Source organism: Macrosteles quadrilineatus, unplaced genomic scaffold (assembly GCF_028750875.1).
Source record: "Macrosteles quadrilineatus isolate MER2022 unplaced genomic scaffold, UCM_ALF_1.0 Scaffold_5__1_contigs__length_97177068, whole genome shotgun sequence".
NCBI lineage: Eukaryota > Metazoa > Arthropoda > Insecta > Hemiptera > Cicadellidae > Macrosteles > Macrosteles quadrilineatus.
This window is the reverse complement of record NW_026542598.1, coordinates 10,598,581-10,623,534: the sequence shown is the minus strand read 5'-3', so window position 1 is coordinate 10,623,534 and position 24,954 is coordinate 10,598,581. Positions and strand designations below refer to the sequence as shown.

Below are 24,954 nucleotides of genomic sequence, written 5' to 3'. Positions count from 1 at the left end.
CAGTAGACCTGACCACTTGAATCATTTGATCCATAGTGGTCCAAAGTTTTTAAAATACCTAAAACCTCCATTAATCAGACCTAAAATGTTGCTATTACAACAATATTAGTACACCCAATGTTAAGCAGTAACATCTCAACCTTTACCCCCACCATGGTCTGTAGAATACCTACTAAGGAATTTTTAAGTTTTAGAATCTATTGTGTTATCTAAAGATATAAATATTAGGTAGTAAGAAAGTTTTTTTTGCACTTACATCTGGAATCTTCATCTTGAGATCTGAAACAAAAAGAAAACATTACATTGTGTACAAATATGGGTTTGAATTTTTTTATTAAATAAATAACAAAGCAGATTGGTGATTGGATGTGTCCCCTCAACACTGCTTGAGGAATGACAAGTGAGAAGTAATGAACCGAAAACAATAGTGAAAATGAGTACCAACTCTCCACTTTCCTTCGAGTTTTAATAATTTGGATGACCTCCAACTCCAAGTGTCAAAAATTATGTTTAAAATCCTACCTAATCTGGTTGTATATTTAGGCGGATTTGAGAGCCCATGTTTTTAAGTGCAGATTATCATTTTAATCTTGTAGAAAACCAACTCTCAATACATATATTCGATTATGTTTCCAATTTACTATATGCATAATTTAGGATCTTTTGTCATTTCTTTCAATTTGGGTTACGTTAAAAAAAAACGCCCTGTACTATCGAATGCCAAAATATTGACAAGAATGTAACAATAAGTTACAAGCAATGAAATCAATTGATAATTAGTTGAATAATTGATACATGTGATTGCGTGGTGATTGCTTACATTCAAACGAAGTTTACAATAGGTGAATAATTTAACTTTATAGGGATTAAAAAGGCTTTTTTTCACCCATGAAGAAAAAAACTGCTCTAGACCCCAAACGCAGCATGTTTTTAAAAGCGGTTGTTTTTGCTGCAATATGGCGAAACAAATTGTGTCAACATCAGCGCGCACTCGGTCGAAACAAACATGAAACCCTTCAGATATGCAAAACGATGAGAAGCCAACGGTCTACTTGCACTGTTCAAATTCAATTACCTATTGTCAGCACTCGCCATACAGCCCTTAACTATAATGATGGTTCAGTTTTAACCCTTGGGATGGTAAATTATGAATTAACTCGTAACAAATTACTAAAGGCAGTGGTTGTATATTAAACATGTTTTGTCATCTCGGAAGACGAAGCAGGCATTAAACAAATTAACCGCTGTGAGTCATTTGACATGCTCCTGACCAAGACGTATTGTAGATGGACCGTCTGATAGCCAGGACCACGGGACCGACCGCGGCTTGATAAGATGTCTGATGGTTGATACGTCAACCTGTCTTGTGAGCAACTCTACATCATCCGTCCTCTGGACCCAATTCTTAAAATTGACTTATATTCTCATCTATACAGTACTAAATAAATATAGAACTAAACATGTTTGTACTAAACATGTGTATCTATGTCTTCCCAGTGCGCAAAACCCACTTGACCGAATTAGCTGAAATATTAAACAAAGAATTTGTGTATCTAGCACTACTGTAGGCCTATTTCCGTTATGTAATTGTCCTAGGATTCTGCTCCACACGCTACTATAAAATTCTGAAGTGATGCTTTGGTAAAAACATATAGATTTTCCTTCCAAAAAATAAAACTAACAGTACTACTTTAATATCAAATTTGGTTTCAACCTATACATATTCTAGGGATTCGATATCAAGAAATAAATTATAGTTACATTTTGTGTGTTTTATGCATATACAGTAAATGACTCTGCCCCAGGCAGGATGATACAGCATATTCAATTCAGTTCTCCTACTACAACATTCAGAAATAAAACCACGAAACTTCAAAGAGGCAAAATACCAACAAGGAAAATCAGAACTAGTTCCACAACTAACGTTTTTAACGACCACAATTTCAAAGGATTTGACCACATACCACCTACACCACCTGGCCCAACATTTCCACGCAAATTTTATTCGCCGGCAATAAGATCGTACCGAAAAATCGCGTTAATCTCGGCAGACACGTAATCGACACCTACATAACGTGATCGTTCCTTGTGCGTTGCAAAACCGCATATATTCAATGATATTTATATTTGTAGGCGCAAGGCGCTGTTGCGTGGTGGGCGCTGGGCGGGTGACGCAAGCGGTGCGCTGTCGTGATACCGACCTCCCCTCCTTGACGTCTTAATCCGCCCCAACACTTGGGCAACTACAACTGCAACTCTCCAGCTGCGTGTGTTGTAGTTTGGCAACATGTATGTGATTGGCTCAGTCTGTTAACTGAAAGACGAAACAATTCAGGCCTAGATCAATTTCCTTTAGTGAGCTCCGAACTTGGACATTGTTTAGACCCCTACAAATCGTATAGAACAACCTGTAGACAACCTACAGTCTGCTCTAAAATACAAATCTGATTAAAACACAATCTTTAGTAAAAGCTCCCACAGTGTGCTCCGAATTGGAATTTCGTATGTTTTTAATGGTTGGGTATTGTTTGGTTTGAAGAATAAAATCGGCAGATCCCAGATCCCATACATTCCCCTCTCGACGTCCTCTCGACGTCTTTAATTGAATCTGGATAAACAGTATTCCTTTCGAACTATCATAAAGCTACTGACTGACCACTATAACCCCTCAGATGTCCTGGGTTGAAACTCCCAGAGGACTACTATCCCTAAGAGTAGGTTAAAGTACTTTCTATGTTTCATACACTGATAATAGTGACAAAAAAAGCTAAATAACACATTCTCTAACAGAGGTGGCAGCTTGAGATAAATTCACAATAAATATCTATGTCCTAAAAACACTTAATGATACATGAAAAAATGTTCATTTCGAACTGTAAAACGAAATGTACAGCGAAGAATCAAATGCTTACCTTCTACAGTGCATGAGGGACACCATGAGGGCTGCTCCCAAGATGGCGGACAGGATAGACACAATCACCAAGGACACGGTCCAGGTGAGGGTACCAGGCAAGTCTGTAACAGACAGGATAATGTTAACAGATCAGAGTTACATTGGTCGAACACTTACAGTTATAAGACAATAGCAAATTCTACAGATATTTATAAACTTACTATACAAGTGTACGATTAACAAGACTCCCAGTATGTACAGAATATTTGTGTACACAAGACTCCCAGTAGGTACAGAATATTTGTGTACACAAGACTCCCAGTAGGTACAGAATATTTCTATACACAAGACTCACAGTATGTACAGAATATTCGTGTACACAAGACTCCCAGTATGTATGGAATATTTGTGTACACAAAACTCCCAGTAGGTACAGAATATTTGTGTACGCAAGACTCCCAGTAGGTTCCACGCAGTGTTGACGCTGCCTGGAATGTCGAGGCGCCGGTTCGGCCCATAAACTCGACGACATCGCCAGATCTTCGATAGCATTGTTTTTGCCACCCATCAGGAGGCCCCCGCCCCCCCCGCTCATTATCTGCGGATTTGGATGTAATCGTAAAAGTCAAAACGACACCGGCAGCGCAGCTCGTAAAGAGACCCGGCTTTGTGGCATCAAGATCGAAGCTAACGGCGGCGGGCGGTGGCGGAGGCTAGAGTAAAGAGGCTGGTTAACAGTTGGGTGGGAGGATGTGGCCTGATGTATCAGCTGATTGTGTACCTGCTGAGGCAAACTGGCGGGAAATAAAATACGAGTAAAGTAAATCTAGTGCGGTTGATGCTGGTAGTGCGAAATCCTTACTTGCAATTATTGTGAACCACCTAAATAAATGTCTATAGTAATACTGTATAACAATCTTGCAAGAAATACCAATAATGAAAACAGCTTAGAGGTATTTTCAGGCACATGCCATGCACCCTTTTTTAAGTGGATCAAACCCAAACCTTTAGGTGCGCAACGAATTGTGCCAAAATTACGACATTTCTCCACTTAGACACTCCATGGTAAAATCATACGTTTTACCATGAGGCCATACGTTTTGGAAAGATTGAATGAAAGGTCACTATCGTAATTCAAGCCGAAAGTTTTAGGATTCACCGGGTTAAAAGACTAACGCGAGGATTGCAAGAAGTCTTAATCAAAGTGCACCTTTTTTCGTCTTTTCAGTAATGCATATTTAGGGAGTTACGTCATTTGCGTACCGTAACGAAAAAGGAACTTTGGGCCCTTGCACAGGCTATACAAATAAAATTGTACACCTCTCTTGTAGCACTGTTATCCATTCTTTAGACTCAAAGACACGTTGAAGACATGCTATCATCGATGTACTTTAATGCATATACATACCAGTACTTTTGGCGAAGGGCCTAAAGACTGAATTATAAATTTCAGTAGTTTTTAAGTGCGTCATAACAAATACACGTCTACCCTCTCCTTTGTCTGCGGCCTCCCACAACGCGGTGAACCGTTCACCAACAAGCATTTGCTTTCACGCCTACCTCTGTTACACCTTTTTACGACCGGCTTCCTGCCTTGCCCTCACAACTTCATTAATTAAATAAACTACGTCTGGGCGGGAAAGTATATCGTGTCAAAACTGAATACTGTTATTGTCGGGAGTTAACAAAGGAACACGGAATAGTTTGCAATTGGACGAGTAACTCGTGTAGAGAATGCTGTGAATAATTTAGAGATGTATGAGCAGCAGTAAAAAAGTTTACATAGGTCTAAAATGTTTTGATTTAAGTAAAACTTATGGAAACGGATTACTGTAGTAGCCAAACTACAAGATCGGCGAAAGTTGGTTTTAAAAACCGCGCCTGTCGTGAATAAAATATACAATTGAAGGAAGTGATCTCAATTGAATTGAATCTGTCACCCATACAATGCCAAAGTTTTTTGTGTCACTAACTCTTCTGTAATGGCAGAATACACCACTGTTGAATCGGTTAACAGTCATAGAGGAGTAGATAATACTTCTTGCCAGTAACACAGCCGTAGAAGCCATGTTCGCAAAGTTAGCTGAAGATGACTACATTCAAAGCATTTTTTGACAGCGTCAAAATATCTGCAATGAATATTTATTTTAGTTAACTGTTGTGGGACAAGCATTACTACAGCGTCATTATTATTTGTTCTGACATACACGAAAGTACGTACATCTTCATGAAAATTTCTGACATTACCTGTTTCAAATTACTTCTTTAAAAACTATATATTTTCTTAAGATCAACAATGAGAGCGTGGTTTCAAGCGTCATATTCAAAGCTAATATCAAATCGATAACAGCAAAAACTTCACACAAAGGCGGATTAATGCAAGTGAGGAAATCCCTGAAAGGTGGAGGGGCACTGGGCAGATAGCCGATAGAGTTGTAAGCTTATTGCCGACTCACGCTCGACTTATCTTGGTCGTGAGAGAGCCGTCAACCAATGCCCGGGGTGTGAGACTATCTCTTGGACATATCACAGTATCGCACAGTAGCCACACACTACACACTGCAGGATGGCTAACTAGGGATTGTACAATCGACAGTTTATATGAGACTGTAGAAACAGAAAGAGTCCAAGGACTGTCATCAGCCGTCGTGGAATCTTCAGTGCCATCTTCAGCTCAGATAGAAATTGACTTCTTCATTTCTGCACAGAGGAGAGTCTGGCTAGGAGGTATGCAATTAATGAAGATAATAGATTTAAATATTGGTAAATTATTAGAAAAGACGCATACCTTTCTTCAGCTCATTAAAATTAATTGTATGATGATTTAGTCATTGGGCGCTCTTCTGGCAATCATAAAGTTGCCGGTTATATCCTGTGAACAATCAGAAGCTATTTGATGGTTTACAACTGATCCCGGATTACATTAAACGTTGAACATTATAAATTACCCTAACTTTAGAAGTAGCGGATCGTAGTCAGACAAATCTGGTCGTCTAATTTGTTTAACCCTTAACCCTCCACTCATCTTTGCCTTAAAATATGCACCTCGTGTGTCAGCGTCGTTTAGGCATAATATACATTCCTGTAAGTATAGAGACAAACATAAAAGGAAACCTGGGCCGCTGACCTAAATCCAGGATCACGGACAAGTACTACAGGTATTTAACCTTTTTATTAATAAAAGGAAAGCTGGATACAAAAAGAACCTCAAAGCATTTTCACAGATAAACATATCCACCAAACTGCCTTAGACACCGTCAAAAAGGCAAGGATTGAACATACGAAGTGAAGTAATGATAGATTACCAAGATACCAAGAGGCATAACAACCATGTAATAGAACAAGTGAGTTTAATGTCTTTCTTGGTTATCAAGCTAAAGGCCCATCTTGCCCTATCGAAAGGAATACAGTTATGCTGTACCTCTTCTGACTGGACAGTACCAGAGTAACAGTAACTATAACAGGAGCGAGGATTGGACCGTTCCTTCGCACTGTAAAAATAAGCGTGGGAAAACACAGATTAAAATGGTTTAACCAAACTCAATGATGTTTTCTGAAAATGCAATTGCGATTGGAAGTACAAATTCTCCCAGCAAACTATGAACTCAGAAGATTGGTTCGGAGATGCAGCCCTGTGGGAACACAGACCAGCTAATGAAGAAAGATCGTGGATGCCCGACACCGTGGAGCGTGCCAGATTAAAAGAAAATGCCAAAAATGACGTTTGGCGTGATCGGTGAGTCGTGACCGTGGTGATGGCCGAATTATGCTGCTCGTGATAAATAATGTTGAATTATGGGTAAAGAGACCGTAGCGACGATCACTCAGTGTCGGGTTGGCGATCACTCACTCACTCACTCACTAGACTTCGGCGCCTTGGATTTACCGAAATAAAGGTAAAGAATAAACAGTGGTAAAGGGGAGATACAGTATTTTCTTAAGAGTCTTCCTTAGTGGAAGCCATGTTGGATTTCTTCCCCATAAGAACAATGTTAAACATTACATCATTTGTGGACACGTAACGGCGTTATTTGTTAAGATATAGCTTTGAAATTTATAATTTGTATTTTTAACATAATAGACTCGTGACTGAGGTTTTTGAATTTCGAAAATCCATTTTCATTTCCTTTCAATAATTAGCTTAATTTTAAGCTAATTAATAATCAATTATTCATTATAAAAATTAAAAATTGTGAAATAAAAAACGTCAACCTCTAGAGGACCGCAATTCCTTAAATTTAACTCCTTATCCATAATTATATGACAATTTGCTGATGAGATATTTGGACCCAAAGTTAACATTGTTCTTATGGGGAAGAAATCCAACATGGCTTCCACTAAGAAAGACTCTTAACAGATCAACAACAACACACAAGTACATTGTACATTGTAGTACATTGTACAACAACACAAGTACATTGTATATTTACAATTTAGATTATCTATGATGATCGTACTGAATGAACGATGGGAAGCGAGCTGGTGTAGTGGTTAGAGCGCGGGACTTCAGTCCCTGAGGTCCCGGGTTCGATCCCCGCCAAGTCACCAATGGATTCTATCTAAGTGATAATGCCGCAACCCCTAGGTCTAGCCTGAAGTAATGTGAAAAACAATCCCAGGCTCGTGCCTAGCGTCCTAGGACAAAAAAAAAAACTGAATGAACGATAGTAACAAAATTATCAATAAAATGTTAAAATTGGACCAAGTCCGATTTGTCAGTGAAAAAAAAATCACGGGCGATATTGATGGTGGAAAAGACCCGAAAATTCAAAATGGGAGTTTCTTAACCTAGTAAATTATTTCTCATAACTCACACATTTCAAGAACTTGACAAAGGTCCGATCAAACGCCCCTAGAACAGCCCCAGTAGGCTCATCACCATTGACTATACACCTCTACTGTAGAGGTGTATAGTCAATGTCATCACGCAACGAAACTTCACAAGAAGAATACATAAGTGAAAATACCTACTATTTAAGGTAAGCATTGTTAAAACGTCTCAGTGAAAATTACCCAACTACAGAACAAATCAATCTTCCCTTTCAACAATGTCTAACTCGCATATCATCTCGACGTCAGCCTATCTAGGCATCGATTGGAGGTGGGACGTATGAATAGTAATGTCTTACTTGTGCAACTCGATACGATGATAACGGGGGCGGATAAAAATGCAACTCGCGGAGTGATCGCCAATAAAGATACGTCCGTGTAATGATGGTGGAAAAGTAAACCTGATAAAACTGATAACCGACACGTGTGGACAACTCTTTGTTTTAAGCTTTGTTGTTGGTAAGTTCTTTGTGTTTCTTAGTTCACAGTCCGGACTGTGGACGATAGAGTTAAAGAGTTTTATTGGAGTGTAATACAATATTTCTACATGTTGTACTGCTTGCAAAAGTGAAGTGGGTTGGAATCTGATTATTAGAGACAAATCACACTGGAAACTTACCAATTGGTAAGTATTGTTTTAGTATAAATCGGTCGATTGAAAACATTTAAAGTTAACATTACACAGTTGTTTAGGTGGATAATAATATGTAGTAATGCCATTGACTTTTAGATAGCATAGTACCAGATTCCTTTTTTCTCAGTAATATATTGATTCGTGTTGGTATAAAGTATTTTAATTGCCTTGCGATATCCTTTGAATCAGATTGCACTGCATGTTACGTGGGGATTGCGTCATACATCTTGTACGATTCGCAATGCACAAAATCCAACACACTTATACAGAACACACGTTGACGAATATGCACTGTATCCTAAATACACACACATAAAATATACAATAGTGTACACATTACACATCTATACTATTTTCAAATATAAAATAAAATAAATATATTATACCAATTTCGAAAATTCGATTGATCCAAGAACTCGGAAACCCGTTGTCAAGGGATTCTAACGCACCCAGTAACAGTGGGTCCTATGTGATACTGTCATAAACAAATGTGCGGACATTTTTAACAAGACAGAAACAAACACTAGAAACTAAAATACATTTGGAACAAACAACCAAATAATAAATAAATTATTTTAAAAAATCAGTGCAATAACGTAATATTTTCAACCATTCGTGTTTTCCAATTGGAATGTACCCAATTACGTAGTATTTACTATCTGATTCCAGGCATTCCAACCGTGAAGTCCGCACAGGCAATGAAAATGTAACGAGAAATTAATAGCTAGATGTTACGGTAATGAAAATTAGACTTTGAATGGGAACCAGTTACTTTATTACCACGTGTCGCACGGAACAAGGAGAGAAGCAATAAATGTTATAGTAACATTTAATGTTACCACCAGCTGGCAGTCGTCATAAATATAATTGTCGTTAACCGTCAGTTAAAAACGGAATCAATTAAAATTCCAGCCGAGGCTTTCTAAATTAACAATTTATAGCGGATGGATTTAAAATATTACCTTATTCAATTTGTAAATTAGGTACGGCGTGCAAAGGAACAAATTATTAACTTGTATAATTTATATTTGTATAAAAAAAACGGTACTTGAAATATTTCAGTAGATTTGGATTTCATGAATGCAACATCTTTATATTTAAAAGAATATGTTGGATTTTTGTATTCAGCGAATCGACCCCTAAATATTTTATAGCCATATTGGGTATCAATTTAAAGCTCTCATCCTCTAGTGCCTTTTGCGGGTTTGGATGATATCCCGTGAAAGCCCTTTATCCTATAGGCTTTTAAAATTTCAGAGTTTGTGCTGAATGAATGCTGCTGTCAATCATTTAACCTTTTCAAGCTTACATTTACAGTTGGTGATGTTTTAGTGAATTCAAGTAAAATATGTCACAAACCAAAAACACCTTGTGTTTATGTTAAATATGTCATTTGTATACTGTAAAGTGTAAAGGAGAAAATTGCTTACGATAGATTTTATGTTTTAGTGTTATGTTTTATTGAATTAAAGTAAAATATTGTAATGGTATTTGTACGTATGTAAAGAAGATAATGACTTACGTTAGGTTTTGTGGAAATTAAGGACTTTGACTGAAATAACGTACTTATCTAAAGAATATTTTTTCAATTAATTTTTTTTTTAATTTTTTTATGCATGATTTCAATGGAAATCGGAAAATCTAATTACAAAGCTATGTTCAGGGTTTGCTTGAAATAATTCGAGTCGGTGATAAGTCAATGATTAATGTATAACGTAAAAAATATATAATTTTCAACTTAACTCAGACCAGTAGAAAATTGTAAATTAATTCGAATATATCACGGATTTTTTGAAGTCACGACGCGACTTACGCTGGCTGCTAGTAATAATTAAGTGCTTGTATTACTATCAAAGCTTGTTGTTCTAGTCTATGGGTAACTACAGCTGTTTCATGTAGCGATTGACTGGTAGATACCAATGTAGACTAGATATCTCATCTACAGGGTGTTCATAAAGGTCTGTCACAAATTTCAGGATGTAGATGACGTAAGCCACCGACAGATTGCGCTGAAAAAAGTCACTTCTGACGAATATGAGGGGTTTTCAACCAAGTAAAAACCTGACAGGATCTCTTATTGCAAGCTTTGTCATCTGCTACGCCCCCTCAACTATCTCGGTAACGAAGAATAAGAACGTAAATAAAATTTTATACACTAGTGCAATCTATGAATGACTCACAGAACTATGTTCTTTTTGATACAAAAATTGTGGCTACTGGTCTTTATAGATGGGATTTCTACTTCAGTATCCAAAAATTAATTGTAGGTCGTACTGTTGAGTCCAAGTTATATTTTCTTCCATACTTTTTGATACCATGATCATTAGTTGTTGGGAATGGAAAGTCTACTTTTCGTTCAGGTGAAAACATGGCGTCTTGGTGGTTCCTAATGAGTAGAAAAACTACAATTAATATTCATTACGACATAACAGATGCACGGCTAATTACGATCACATTAATACAGTATGACAAAGGCGACGGAAGTGATGCCGAGGTGGCTATTAACGCTCACGCTACTTTTCTTCCTCTCAGAATCCTAGAGACAGTTTTGTCCTGTATAATTGTCCTGGTAATAACAGGACGCGTCCGCTGTCCGCTCATTTTGACACGTAATTTTAACGCCCTATGAAAAGAAATACGTTTAATTGCCTGTATTTACAAACGACAAACTTGAAATATATAGTAATTAAGATGTAATTGTGGCAATTTCCGTGGAATTCCGCGTGTAAGACAAAGTCGAGCACCGTTGTGCTTTGATATGACTTTGAACATCTGATAACCATACATGACTCTTACGTACAGAACATACAAGAATTTAATATTCTTTTTTTGAAAATATGTTAACCTTTTCTTTTCGCAAATGATTGGAATGTTCTTGGAAAATTAAGGTCTTGAATTTGAAAAAGAGTTTTGGCTCTACACGGGTATACTATCGTGTAGTATGCATTAAATATATTACCATATCAATGGTGTGGCATAGCATTAAACATACTTTCATTTACATTTATCGTTCTTATGGATTAGCTTAAGTCAGTTTTAAGGTTTTACGTCTGGTTTAGGGGGCATTTGCAAATGCTATGAATCTATATCTTATCATTCTACCAACTTAAGGACGTTTTAAACTGAATTTTACGTATATCTATTGGAAATCTAAATCAAAGTAAGAAAGAAGCATTTTTGTTTTGTTTTTATATATACAATGGAATAAGAAGTTATTGTCAGTTTTAGAATTAAGACTGTCATACTTGAATTTAGCCTCAGACTGAGCTGCTGTCAATTACTAATTTCTGTTGTACGTCAGAGAGTATTCTTTTGTGTATGATTGAAAACATTAACTTTCTAACCATACAGACTTGGAAGTACGACTTTTGTAAACTACAGCGTCTTTTATATCAACTAATGCCAAAACCTAAGGGAATATAATTTTGACAGTATCCGACCACTCTGTGACAGAGTCAACTACGTTATATTCAAAAATCTGATATGAATTGGCCACAACTGGTCCGTGTAGATGAGATGACTACCGTTGTATCTAATACTCCATGCATGCATGTGTTCTCTTTGATGCGTGCCTTGTCCCATTACCGTATAATGGCGGGATGTTTTGAGCGAAAATCGTTTTGACACAAGTCCAAAACTCGTTCGTAGCATAACTATTTAAAACTTCCGCTTCGCTCCTTTATTAATTCTTAGGAAGTTTGGATGGTCTGATAATTTGATGGTGAGTTGGTTAATAAGATGGTTCAATCACCATTTTAACTCAAAATAACTTAATTTTATAGCTAAGTTACACGTTAGAAGCGTGCCTAACAAATCGCTTACAGTTGCTGCTATTTTTCTGATTTTGATTACTAAACTTCAGCATCAAGTATTAAAAGTCAGATATATACATTTTCTCATGATTGTATTTTTTAAACACTTTAAATTTGTTTTCAATAATTACTACTCGTCATTAAAAATAAAAACTGAAGTTATTACTATCTTATCATGTAGAATGTTCAATTAAATTACAATCTTAGCAAACTATGTTTAGTAACAATATTTTTTTAAATTTTATTTTGTGTATTTAAAAGCGGTTTTAATTATTTTTTAAAAAAGCTTTTTGGATGGTAACGCTCAAATCCTTTGTCCTACCTACCATCGTATGGTCGCCATTTCAGTGTAAAGTATAAAAATACAGTATTGAAAGTCTTCTATTGTCAACCTTTTGAGCATTAATGGATAGACTAATGACATATGTTATCTAAGAATGGACCCTAAATAAAGTCCAACAAGCAACTTTCTGATATAAAGGAGTGCGCTTCACCACCCAAACAAAACATCAATTACGATACATCTATAATATTTTTTTGTATAAAAAAGGTGGTTTTAGGTAAAGATGCTTGATACAAAAACTTAATGGAAAATAGAAAACCCAAGGTGGTTCGACCGATCACAGGAAGTTAATCATCTTCCAAACCAGTTCCTAGCCTTTCTCGTCTCGCAATTATTACAATAAGGGCATAATTTATATTTCTTTTAACCGACGTGTCCGGGCCCTCTCACGGTAAATTTAAAACGGTCAATTAGAGAAGACTCGGGAGGCAAAAAGCGCGCAATTTATGTTCACCCGTGCCGCGCTGTATTAATTGGCGTCGTCAGGTTGTGTGGTCTGTGTTGATTATGCATCACGCGTTACAATTGGGTCACCGTCAAACCACGTGACTCTCCACGTCCCTCTTGCAGTGCAAATTTTACCACATGACACCTACAGTGCCATATTGATACCGCATAACTCTCACTGTTATATATTGGCCACGTGACTCTATCAGTGACAAATCTATATCACGTAATCTCTGGTGTAGTAAATGTGACTCTTACAGTAGCGTATTGGAACTAAATTACTCTCATTGTGAAATAAAGTACCAAGTGACTTCCACTAAGGAAAATTCATACCATGTGACTTCTCTGTGTCCCTTACTACGTGACCCAACTAGATCGTCTTGAGTCATGTTGTTATCACAAAGTCTACGTGTATACGACTCTGTGTAACAGAGTCAATAATGCAATAAAAGAAAATTTCACCAAGACAGTCAGTGCAGATGACAGCGAATAGCTACTCGTTATCATAATACAGTACTTTGTTCAACTCAGTTGGCTGTTAACTATGATTTCAAACAAAAAGATCGTCTACAGGCACGGGACCACAGGTAACGCGAATTTCGAAAATCTACTCCACCTAATGCGCGAACAAATTGGCTAAACATCAACAACTTAATTAAAACTAACATGGAACGCAACAAAAGTGGATTTGGCCGAATGCCAGTTATTCTGCGCCCCGTTGATAAGTCGGGGACAGGACGAGAATGTAATTGGTAGGGACGCCTGTAGAGCGTGTGGGCGTCGACAACTACATTACAACCACCTGCTACTCTGTGGATCGTGACCCCGAGACACAGAGTATAAAGTCTCTCAGAGATATGTCGGATGATGTATATGTGTGTGGGCGCTAGAGGTGTATATTCTGCTTATCAGAATCCAACGTTGTTGGTTAGCAGTTGGCACATTGGTGTTTTGTGAAGATGGGCGAATGAGAGAAATAGTAAACGAAGAGAACGCTATTTCTGGTTAGGTTAATTTATGGAGAAATTGCAGCCATATTCATACACTTATCAACTACCATAGTGTAGTATACGGTTGTCATACCTGAGGAACTATCTGAGTTGGGGTCGGCCGCGGCGCGGGCCCAGGTACAGAGGTCGCAGGTAGTGAGGCCGTCGGGGCTGATGCCTTCGTCAAGAAAGTCAGGTCTGGGAGGTGGAGGAGGGAACCCTCCAGCCCAGAGACCTCCGTCGCCCTCCAAAGGCAAGTACCACGTGGTGTCTTCCTCTAGGGCGCCCTCCCACCACTCCGCGTCTGTCTCCGCGGTCATGCCAACACCTGCAAGAAGATAATTGGTAAAAAAAAAGTCATACATAAGATAGGAAAGCATATTACTAAATTCATTACACAACCTCAAAGGTATCAAATGTACTTAAAGATCACAAACCAATATAAAGTATACTCGCTCCATCCTTATTAACGGTAGTACCGCCGCTCGCATTGATCGCCTCTGTACTAGCAAAAATAGGGTCAGATTATCCGCTATGAATTGAAAACCTGGTTGGTTTATACGCACTTGAAGCAATTTTTCATTGGTTTTCTATAAAAATATTATTTTGTTATATCACTCACTTTACATCAACTGGTTTTATATACAAAGAACACGACCTTGGTATAGGGGCCTACCCCTGATTTTCAATTTCATCAATTTCATCATATTAAGTTTATTTGGTTTATTCGACTCATTATTGCGGACAACATGGGTCCTTAAGTCCAAATGAATGAAGATTTACTCATAATGTATTGTAATTTCTACTTGCTGAAACTCACGAGTTTTCAACTAGGTTACAGACGCTCACAGCAACATATTGCAAACCCGCCTTGAGAAAGGTGTTGTTTAACAACTAATTTTTATCACACCAATTTGATTATGATGGTGTCAATGTCTCTGAGGTTGTGTGTATTTTTCACCTCGGCATTCCCATGGCTTGACTATCGGTGTATGACTCGACAGTCGTGGTGGGTCTAGTTCCAAGCATCGACCGTCGGAGTCGCCCAAATTCCAGGATCGTCCTTGGGAGATCGTGAGTTATTAGTCCGCTGATGAACGTTGGACTTTGAGTTACTACACGACATCGGCTTGATCCACAACCATTACATCACGTTAGATACGTTCTCTTACAAAATCCACTTCAATCTTTGGAAAGGGAGTGTATGTGACGAAATTTACAGAAAAATGACTAAAAACTGCACAGTGAAGCGCGTTTTAAGGGGGAATTGAAAATCGTTAGTACACTTTGCTACTTCGTCCTGGTTTTCAAAATACACTCGGTGTTTTACGATACAGTTGGGTTTAGAAGGTATTAGAAAAGAGAAAGGGATACTTTTGGGGGTTTCGAGTTACTACACATCTCTAAAGTAACGGCGAGTTGGTGAGACGTTTGATTGTAATGTTAAAGTGTGTCGCTTGACCAGAATATAAATTGCTGCAACGCATACAAAACCTTGGCATTTTCAACAGTTTACGAAGATTCGACAAATAATAATCACAATCACTTACCATAAGTGCTAAACCTCTCCAAACCCTCTAATTCCAACTCATTTCGTAAACACAAATAATTATAGTATAAAATCACTTCCAAAACATTCCAGTCAATTTCCTCCGAGATGTATGTTCCAAGCGCGGCAGGACGTCAGCGATAATTTCCCAGTCCAGTTTCATGTCAATGATGTCGATTTTCGGCACCGGTCGCCATTACACAGCTAATGTCTACATCAACCGTGCCTCAATATCTATCATTTGCGCCGCCGCACTCTGCCCTTCTGGACGATTCAATCTCGAAGTAATAAACCGTTTTTGCGGCCGTCGTCGTCGCTGTAAACGCTTTCGGCGCGCGTGACAACTCCCGCGATTTTCTACGCGTTGTTTTCCGCGGGTGACGAATGTTTACGACAGGATGACTAGGTGAACCTGGTGAAGAACGATTCTGTCTTCGACGTTATAATTGTCCTAAATCTCACATAGGACGGTTAATATTTAATACTTCTTGTCAAACTACGAAGAAGTTATTGCCAGCGTAATATAGGCCTATCCTTAAAGCAATGCAGGCATGTTTCTAAAGTTTTTTAATAAGCCTACGAGGTTCAAAATAGCGTTTAATCAATACCAGCAGTGTTTGAAGTCCGAAAGACTAAAGAGAAAGAGTTTGGGGAAATATGCATACGAGTTCAAAAACTAAATTTCAGGCAGGAACATCTGGTTTTATTTAGTAACAAAGCATAATATAAGGCATATTAAAATTCATACAGGTCTACAGTATTTCTCTTATAATACGTATGCACAAGTTAAGTTAATAAATGGTTGATGTTGCCAGAACCTTATTGTTTCACGGGTTTGCAGTAACAACGTAGCCTATGCACAATTAGCTTATGTTATCAAAAACGACAAGGACAAAGTAATTAACAACAAAACACCTTTAATAAACTCGGCTGGAACTAACCTTGATTTGATCTTTAGCTGATCCGTAAGCGAATAAATGTAATCTATGTAACAATATGGAGATGGAAAGTGTAGTAGTCAAAGAATTTATTTGGTTCCTTTTCAGATATTAAATTTAGGGTTTAATATGATTATTTTATTAATTCCTCTTATTCCGTAACCGACATCGGGCACGAGAAACATAAACCATTGTCTATACAATCAATACCATTAGCTGGCGTCAAGTAAAAACTCGCCACATCGACAAAAATGCGTTGTTCACATAACGCAAAGCAGGCAAAACAACAATGTACAAAAACAGCTGTTCAATATTCAATCACTTACAAGCAGTGTTGCCAAAACTAGAGGACAAGATTTGTCGTCGTTTGTAAATCATTCTTGTCTTAAAACTTCCCACGTGCATGTGTCTTCATGCAAACCGCCGCGAATATCATTATAAATAACAAGAAAACATTTCCGAAAGCCATTTTAACCGTTGTAAATTAAAAATTACGTCTGGAATCGCTGTGTTAGGGCGTTGAACAATATGGTAGGTGAATACAGATGATTCCTTCTTCTGACGGGTGTGATTTATTGTTACGTGCAATCGTTGATTTATACCCAGCTTTGAATTAAATTGTCCGTGAATATATTGTATTTTATGACTTCGTGAACCCATTAATGTTTTAGTCTTAAATTTTTTAGATATCGTGGTTTTGCAACTTACAGATATTAATTCATTTGTTAACAAATATTGCTCTTCGTGTCTTTTTGATCTTTATTTAACTCTAATAACTCTAACGTTTATAAAACGATATTGCAATATTTCTTAAAAAAAAAGAAATCACAAGCCAAATGCCAAATTGCCATATGATTCCCAATCAATGTTTCACAATTATTACTAAGCAGTCACATGAACTGATAAAAAGGTGAACGTAATAAATTCTTTGAACATACCTCTTATAGAAAACACCTATGTAAAATAAAGTTCTAGGCAACAAACATTTCACAACAGTTACAGTTCACAATAATTGTCTGGATAGTGGAGTGATAAGTGATTACCTTAAAATCAGAGGTTCGCTAGTTTGATCCCAATCGGGTAAACTTCTGGACTCACTTACCATTTGTCATTGAGCTATCTATAATTATGCTTATCTATATTAGCTTATCTATAATCTATAATTGGTGCTATTTAATAAAAGGACGACGTCAAACACAAAAACGTCTCTTAAAAAAATGTAAAATCCAATGAAATAAAACATAAAAAATAAAATTGCATTCGGCAAAGATTCTCTAGCTAACTAGGGATAAAGCAAACTCATGGGAAACTAACTATATTGAAACAAAAACTGCACTAAACACACATACCTGGGAACCGCAATGATGTTGGCTTGCCCAAGTGAAACGGACTTTATTGTTTGTTTCTTCTGCTACTCTTTAACAGCCAATTTAAATGTAAACCAAGCCCAACCAGTAATTAGTTGCTGTTTTCCACTAGAGTGAGTTCTCAACTTTTTCTCCCTTTTTATCTGTCTACATATTTCAATTTTACACACTTTCATGGAATGAACGTGTTGTGTTGTTATGTCTGTTCTGAGAAAGAGAGTGAAAATCGTTTTGGTTTTATGGTCACGTGGGATAGAATTTGTAAATACTATGTGGAACAAAGTAAAATGAGTTTAAGTACTTTAGACTTGAAATGTATAATGATTTGTTTTGAGGGAATTATTACTCTAGGGTTAAAAAATGTGTAAATAAAATGTTTGCTGGCTTTGTACTAGTACCTGGGGACCATGGCTCGTTGTAGTTTATTTCGATTGTAAAAGCAATATAATACACTAATTTTGGCTTTTATTATTTAAGTTTCAGTGGGTTTAAATAATTTATTATGCTGGAAGTTTTAACCTGGTAATCCTCAAGGCATTAATTTATTTTAAAGTCGATGAAAGGTCACTCGTTTATAATAGCCTATACTTGCATAAACATTGTTTTGACATTTTGTTTAAATTTAAACAGCTGATTACTTTGGGGATTAAGTTTTAGTAGGAGAGCCAAGTTAAATAATCAGTATTTGGTCGGAACTTGGAACTATTTTCACCTATATTGAGTTATATTCAGTGGAATCTTTGCTCAATAGTAACTACTGACATTTTTCCTTTTGTACTGTGTTTTGTAATTTGCTAGTACACTGTTGGTAGATGGCTTATTATGAACACATGTTACAACTTACAAGTCTTTTGTTTACTTTTTCCTTGTTATTTTGTTCAACCAACATGGTTACTTAGCAACACATAAGCCCAATGTTAAAAAGTTTTTACTTCCAATTTAATTTTTTTACGTAATTAGAATTTTTTGGCAGTTTTAACTGCATTTAACACGTTTTTAGGCAAGAAATTACTATTAACAACATTTGAAGGAAATCGTCAAAGCCGTTTTCGATATCTATGTGCAAGCATACATACATACAAGCAAACATTGCTCATATTAGAGTATAGGATAGGATAAGTTTTAAGTTTATTAAGTTATTTTTATTCATAAACCTTTTTACACTTATCATGCAAGAGCTTTATTCTGGCACGCTAGCATAGTAAAATACTTTATTTGTTGAAATGTTCCTGAAGCTGTGATTTCCGTTTGAATTTATTGAAAAATCTGTAATTTTCATCAGCGAATTGGTGGTTTAATTCAATAACGTTCATTTTATTCTTTAACTGCTAAACAACGTTCAGGGAATGGAATGCCTGGTTGTATCTACAGTCAAAGGTTACACCCATGTGTACATACGCCGTAGCCTTGTGAGGTGTTTGACAGTTAGAAGGCAACCGCTTTCTGACAGCCTGAGATATATTAATCACGGTAAGGTTAGAATTAGCATACATGCCAAGCATTGCGCCAATTCACGGTAGCCGACACCGACACCATTCATCATCTCATTACATAATGTTGATGTGTGGTTGTGGGGAGCGAAATCGACACCGACTGTTCAACTATTTGACTACAAGTAGTGGGAAACTTTGTTTAGTGTAGTTTTTCCACCAAGTATTGTGAAACTTTGTGTATGTGTCTACTATGTATGAAACTTTGCATGAATATTTTCATAATCAGTGCTGCAACAACAGTGCTCGATTATTATGAAATCCCAATTTTGTCTATAACATGTGATATTTTAGGATGCAATCTGATTCAATCTTAAATATTTTAGATCTTATAGCACTTAAAAAAATTACGTACAATAACGATTTTTTGAAACACGAAACTAATATAATGGCTGAAAAAATATTAGTGCTGTTAGTTCAAAAGACTAAATCAATATACTGGGTGAGAATTGAGATTGGTGGTTTGTTAATCAATTCGACAAGGAACCATTGTCAATTCTCAGTTCGCTATTTTTCTTCTTCTTCTTTTTACAGCATCATGCACATTCTTTTTAAGAGTGTTCTTTCATTTAATGTAATTTCCTTTTCATGTGATGACATAATGAAACATAACGTTTGACGAGTTAAATAATGGTCTTATATGATTAACTACTTAACTTTTTCAGGAGGCCATCACGTTCAAGAGCATAATGATTTGCCAGTGACCTGTTTCCAATTTGACCTCAAGGAGCCAACAAGTCACCAGTGCAAAGAACTCATAAACCACTGGAAGTCCTGCCTTCCGCAGAGATCACCGTCATTTTTGGCAAGCTGGTCTGATGATATGTGATGATACCGAGTATATGGCTGATGATACAACCTGATGGTCCAGCCCCCGCGTTCAGAGTTGGGCGGTTCTATCCCCTCGACCTCATATTCTTGATCCTCATCGTCCCATCTCATTTCAGCCCTCGTTTCAGAAGGTCAAGTGTTTTCTTTACAATCTGATATTTTCGAAAGTCATCCGGTAGGTAACCGCTAGAATAGATTGCTACCCTGTGCTACTGGCTCGCAATAACTACATTACACAAAATGGAAGTACTAATTTGAATTCGATTGACCAAATTTTAGTGTTAAACAAAGCTTTTGAAATCCCTGTCAACAAACATTTGTAAATTCGACAAGGGCTGTTTTTGACTATAACTTTGAATTTAGTTACCTATAATAAGGAATTCCAGTTTTCCAGTGTTTTTCCATACATCCAATCCTTGATTTCTCCTAAATGGGGGCTTGAAAATGAATCGGGCAGACTTTATACTTGTAGAGAACAATTATACAATCAAGTGTGAGCAAACTTAAAAGTTATTAGAATCTGCTACAGCTACTATCACTCAACATTAATATACATTATATTTATACGACGTCGACACTCCAGGTTACGTAGTTTAAGGTGAAGATGAGTGAAGGACTAGTATTGATTGATGGGATGTCAGTGTTGTCACTGATGATCAATAACTGCCAAGTACAGTTTAGAACCATCAAAGAGCTTCTGACTTTTCTCAGTATCGAACCCGCGGCCTTCTGATTATCAGGCGAGCACTCTGCTACCCTGCTCTTTGGGTAACTAAACTTTTCTTTGGCACCTTTGATATTCCATAAACTAAAATGATATATTGTTGAATATTCTCAAAGTACCTAGCCTAATTAAGTTTCAGCAAGATATTATACCTCGTATTGTTAATCCATGATATTTAAAGACAAAAGCAAACTATATTCGATAGTGTCCATATTCCAATGAGGAACACACAGGATGTCCCACAAACTTCTCATACCTTCAACCAATGTAGATACATCAACTACCACACGTCTTCCATCTTCCCAGCCTAGCCTACAGCCAGTCGTCGGGCGATGATTAACCCATTCATTCACGGATTGTCAAGTCGGCGAGAATTTGAGTCAGATAAATATTTCCAATAATTTATAGACAAACTCGCCAACGGTTTTGTCCAATTAAAATGATAAAGCCGGGCCATAAATAGTGGGTCGCCTCGTTAGCCTGTCGCTGGTCTTCTTTATTGTTTCCAAAATTTATGGCGATGCGGTATAAAAATAATATGATGTAAATAGCCGAGCCCTGCGGTACAGACAACTTTATAAAGCTTGACTTGGCTAGTCCCTGCCTTGACCCCCAGGCGCGCGTCGACGCTGCATAACACTGCAACACTTTGTCTTCTGATGGCCGTGGAGGATTTTGCACCGGAGGGGATATCCTGAAATAAGAATATGCAAGTTGTATTCCGTACGTTTGAGCATTGACTTTTATGTACTTTGGGGAATACGTTTCCTATATATTTGACCAGCTGTATCCAATCTGTCATCCAAATTCACGATCCACTCCTGTGACCCATCGTGCTAGCGTCAAAATTCTACATTTTCTCTTACTTTCTTTCTGATACAGTGATTCATATGATATGAAAGCTGGGTTGGCCAACTGTGAGTTGTCCTTTTTGCTAGGTTAAGTTGGTTTATTCGACAGAAATTAGTTACTGACTGTTTAGGTGGATAAATTCAACGACGTTCATTTCCATTCGAAAAGTGGCTACAACTTTGTGATGGGAATAGAATACCTACTACCCAATAGTCAATGCTACTACTCTCCATTGTCAAAGGTGTGAGATATTGGTTGATCCTTATGAGCTTTATATAATGATAAGAAATGCAGAACGAACAAATTGATGTGGGGTGAGGGTAAGAAGGGTCTTCAGGAACTTCCACAACACCAATATGTGCATCAAACGAACCAAAAAGGAATACTAATACTACGAGTACAATTAATTACAAATAAATCTTGCCAATTGAAAATCCGAGTTTCTTACCACCAACAATAATTAAAACCATTCGTATCTCTTGTCATTGATAGAGGCTGCGTTTTATAGTTGAAAAGTCCCATCTCTGTACGACAGGTACCCTTGTCGTAGAAATGCGCTATTTCGTAACATGCAATGTTTTAAGAGAAACAACTAAAGCCTCCATAAAAGCTCAAGTGTGAAGTGATTGAAATGTGTGTAGTTTTCACATGCGATAGATGTTGTCAGAGTGCGCCTCGAGCCGCCGAGACGTCTTCATCACCTCCGTCACTAATTATTTAACCACTCACTCAATACCTGAGGTGATTGATGGTCTGACGGGAATGCGCCTCCCTCCTCCCACCTCTCCCTCTACCTATTCAAACCCCTACCGCTCCCTCTTCTTGTTAGCTGACTAATTATAACACCTAGGTGGCGCGCGGCGCACGGCTAGGGAGAGAACAGGGTCGGAATTTTGATAAGGAGCCTGTTAAACGGTCGTTAGGGCTGCGTTTCGGAAATTTTAAAAGCCCCTCGTCACCTCGCATCATAAATCTGGAGTTTCATTCCCAAACCCGAACGTGGCTGGCTTTGTTGTAGGAGAAACTAATGGGTGGATAATTGGAGGGAAGGGAGGAATTGGAATGTGTTAGAGCTGTGATTACATCTCTTATTGACTGGTAAGGCAGTGTTTTTTGGTTGCGGGAAAAATGTGTGATCTAGTGTAAGGTATTGTTTTCATAAACACAATGGATTATTAAGCTAAGAAAGTAAGAAATGAAACAAACCTGTTAAAAGGCATTTTGAAACACATTCAAGTCGTATAATGTGAGATGAAGGATAGAGTCAAGAGAGCAAAGCGTCATTACAATCAAGAGCATGAAGAGAGACATTGTAGTCTACACATTAAAAGTAAAATGTATAAGATGATTCGTTAATTCAAGAAGGAGGATATTAAAGAATATTCAACGGAATGTAATCTCTTTTACTAGAGTATTGGACGATCTTCTGCCATACCGCATTACGCTGCACTTACGCGAGAGTTGCCAAGTGTGCTATAAGAAGAAATATGTAACTGCGAAGGAGGGACACATCAAATTTGCTGGTGACTGTGTTAAATGTCACTCGACCTCCAGACTCACTGAATTATACTAGAATAATCAGTAGAAAATCATCTGGAAAAGACAAAGAGGGAGAAGAAATTATAATAGTAAGTGAAGGCAGAATTGAGGCAGCAAGGGTAAAGACCCTCCACATCCAGAATTGTAAGCTACGAGAGAATAATCAGCAGAATGGCATCTGTAAAAAGACACAGAGTAAGAAGGAATTTGAGAAAGACGCCGAGTAAGAAGAATTGAGGAATAGTGCAGGAAGGAGTGAGACATCAGATGGTGGAGGCTAGTGACAGTGTTATGACCCTCCACCTCCAGGCTGACGTGTGAATTATGCGAGAATAATCGGTTAAGCCGCTCCGCCTCCCATAACGTAACGCAACGTAACGTAGCCTTCTCGTGACGTTACGGAGGTCAGACTACCAAGTACAGCACAATCACTTCATCTGTGGCTCTGGATACAAGCGATGAATGTAAGCCAGTAATCTTATATAATCTATGTTCCTAGGAGTTTAGTATTTAATCAGGTATTAGAGTGCACTAGACTATGAATAGTGAAAGTAGATTTATTGTATTATCAAAGAATCTGGAGCCTGTTTGAATGTGTTTCTTGTTTGGTTACGCTCGAGATCAAATTATGTTTACTGGATGCTTCTTTTTAGTTTTTGGGTTAATTTTATAACGTGCACAAACTCTTTGCTTATAAAACCAGGGGACAGGCAAAATCTTACAAATATATCATGTAAATCTTTTTGTTGGCCTTTTAGTATCAAACTCTTATTACAGTATAAGGAGAATCAATCTGCAAGAATCGGCTGAAGCCAAATTTTTTAAATCAAATTCTTGGATAATGGACCTCTGATTTAAAACAGCTTTAAAACAGAGTAAGCTACTGTCAAAATTACATTTTCTCAATTAGTTTCAATGTGGCAAATTTATGATATGATACAGTAAATGCTGTTGTTAAAAATTCTGTTGTTTGCAGTAAGTTGTATTTTTTAGTTTGCATTTCTTAAAGAGTTTGTGTGGAAGGTATAAGTAACTGGCAGCAAACAGTCTTTCGGAATCATATTCAACTTCGACAACATTGTTAGTTTTTATTTTAAAATTGCATCATTAACTGGTACTTCATCCATAGTCAAAGCCATAGTATTCAGCGGTGTATCTTGACTGGGTAAACGCACCTGCACTAGGAAGGATCAGGTTCCGAGGTTACATACAAATTGGAACAGAGAGCGATACATCTGAGGTTGTCACGCCACGATATCGTCCCATTACAGGCCAAGCCTACTTCCTAGAAGCCGATTTCTATCACCCCTATATGCTAAACATGTGTCAATTTGCATTTCGGCTAAATGTCTACAGAACTTGTAGAATTCGATTATCTTCCTAATGATTTACAGGTGGTCGTCCGCGTAGTGATATACGTTTGTAAACTGTTAGCGTCTGTTTACCGAAGGATCTATGAGGTATTCTTGTAGTAATATTTACGTTGAGTAAGATTTTCTCGCGGTAATCTGACTTCGAAAACTAAGGGGAGAGATTATGTCATTAGCAAACTATACGAGTAATTCGTTCAAGTATACTTATGGGATTCGAACTCTTATAATTGGCAACAGCTCAGCTGATAGGAAAACATATAGCCGTATGGATTGACTATACTTCCCAAGTTCACTATAGTCTCCCAGATTTGTCAAAACCTTCAATAAAAATATATAAATTTGA

The 24,954-nt window shown here is 37.4% G+C and overlaps 1 protein-coding gene across 1 annotated transcript in view; it reads right to left on the bottom strand.

Annotated features, from left to right (window-relative positions):
- The window catches only part of LOC128995043 (uncharacterized), a 63,389-nt gene that overhangs the window by 1,956 nt on the left and 36,479 nt on the right, over positions 1-24,954 (bottom strand). Inside the window, exons 2-4 of the mRNA XM_054419916.1 lie at positions 14,043-14,276; positions 2,913-3,015; positions 257-279 (exon numbers count right to left, since the gene is read on the bottom strand). Of these exons, the coding sequence (XP_054275891.1) occupies positions 257-279; positions 2,913-3,015; positions 14,043-14,268 (352 nt within the window). The 5' untranslated portion in view covers positions 14,269-14,276. The remainder of the gene's footprint in view (positions 1-256; positions 280-2,912; positions 3,016-14,042; positions 14,277-24,954) is intronic.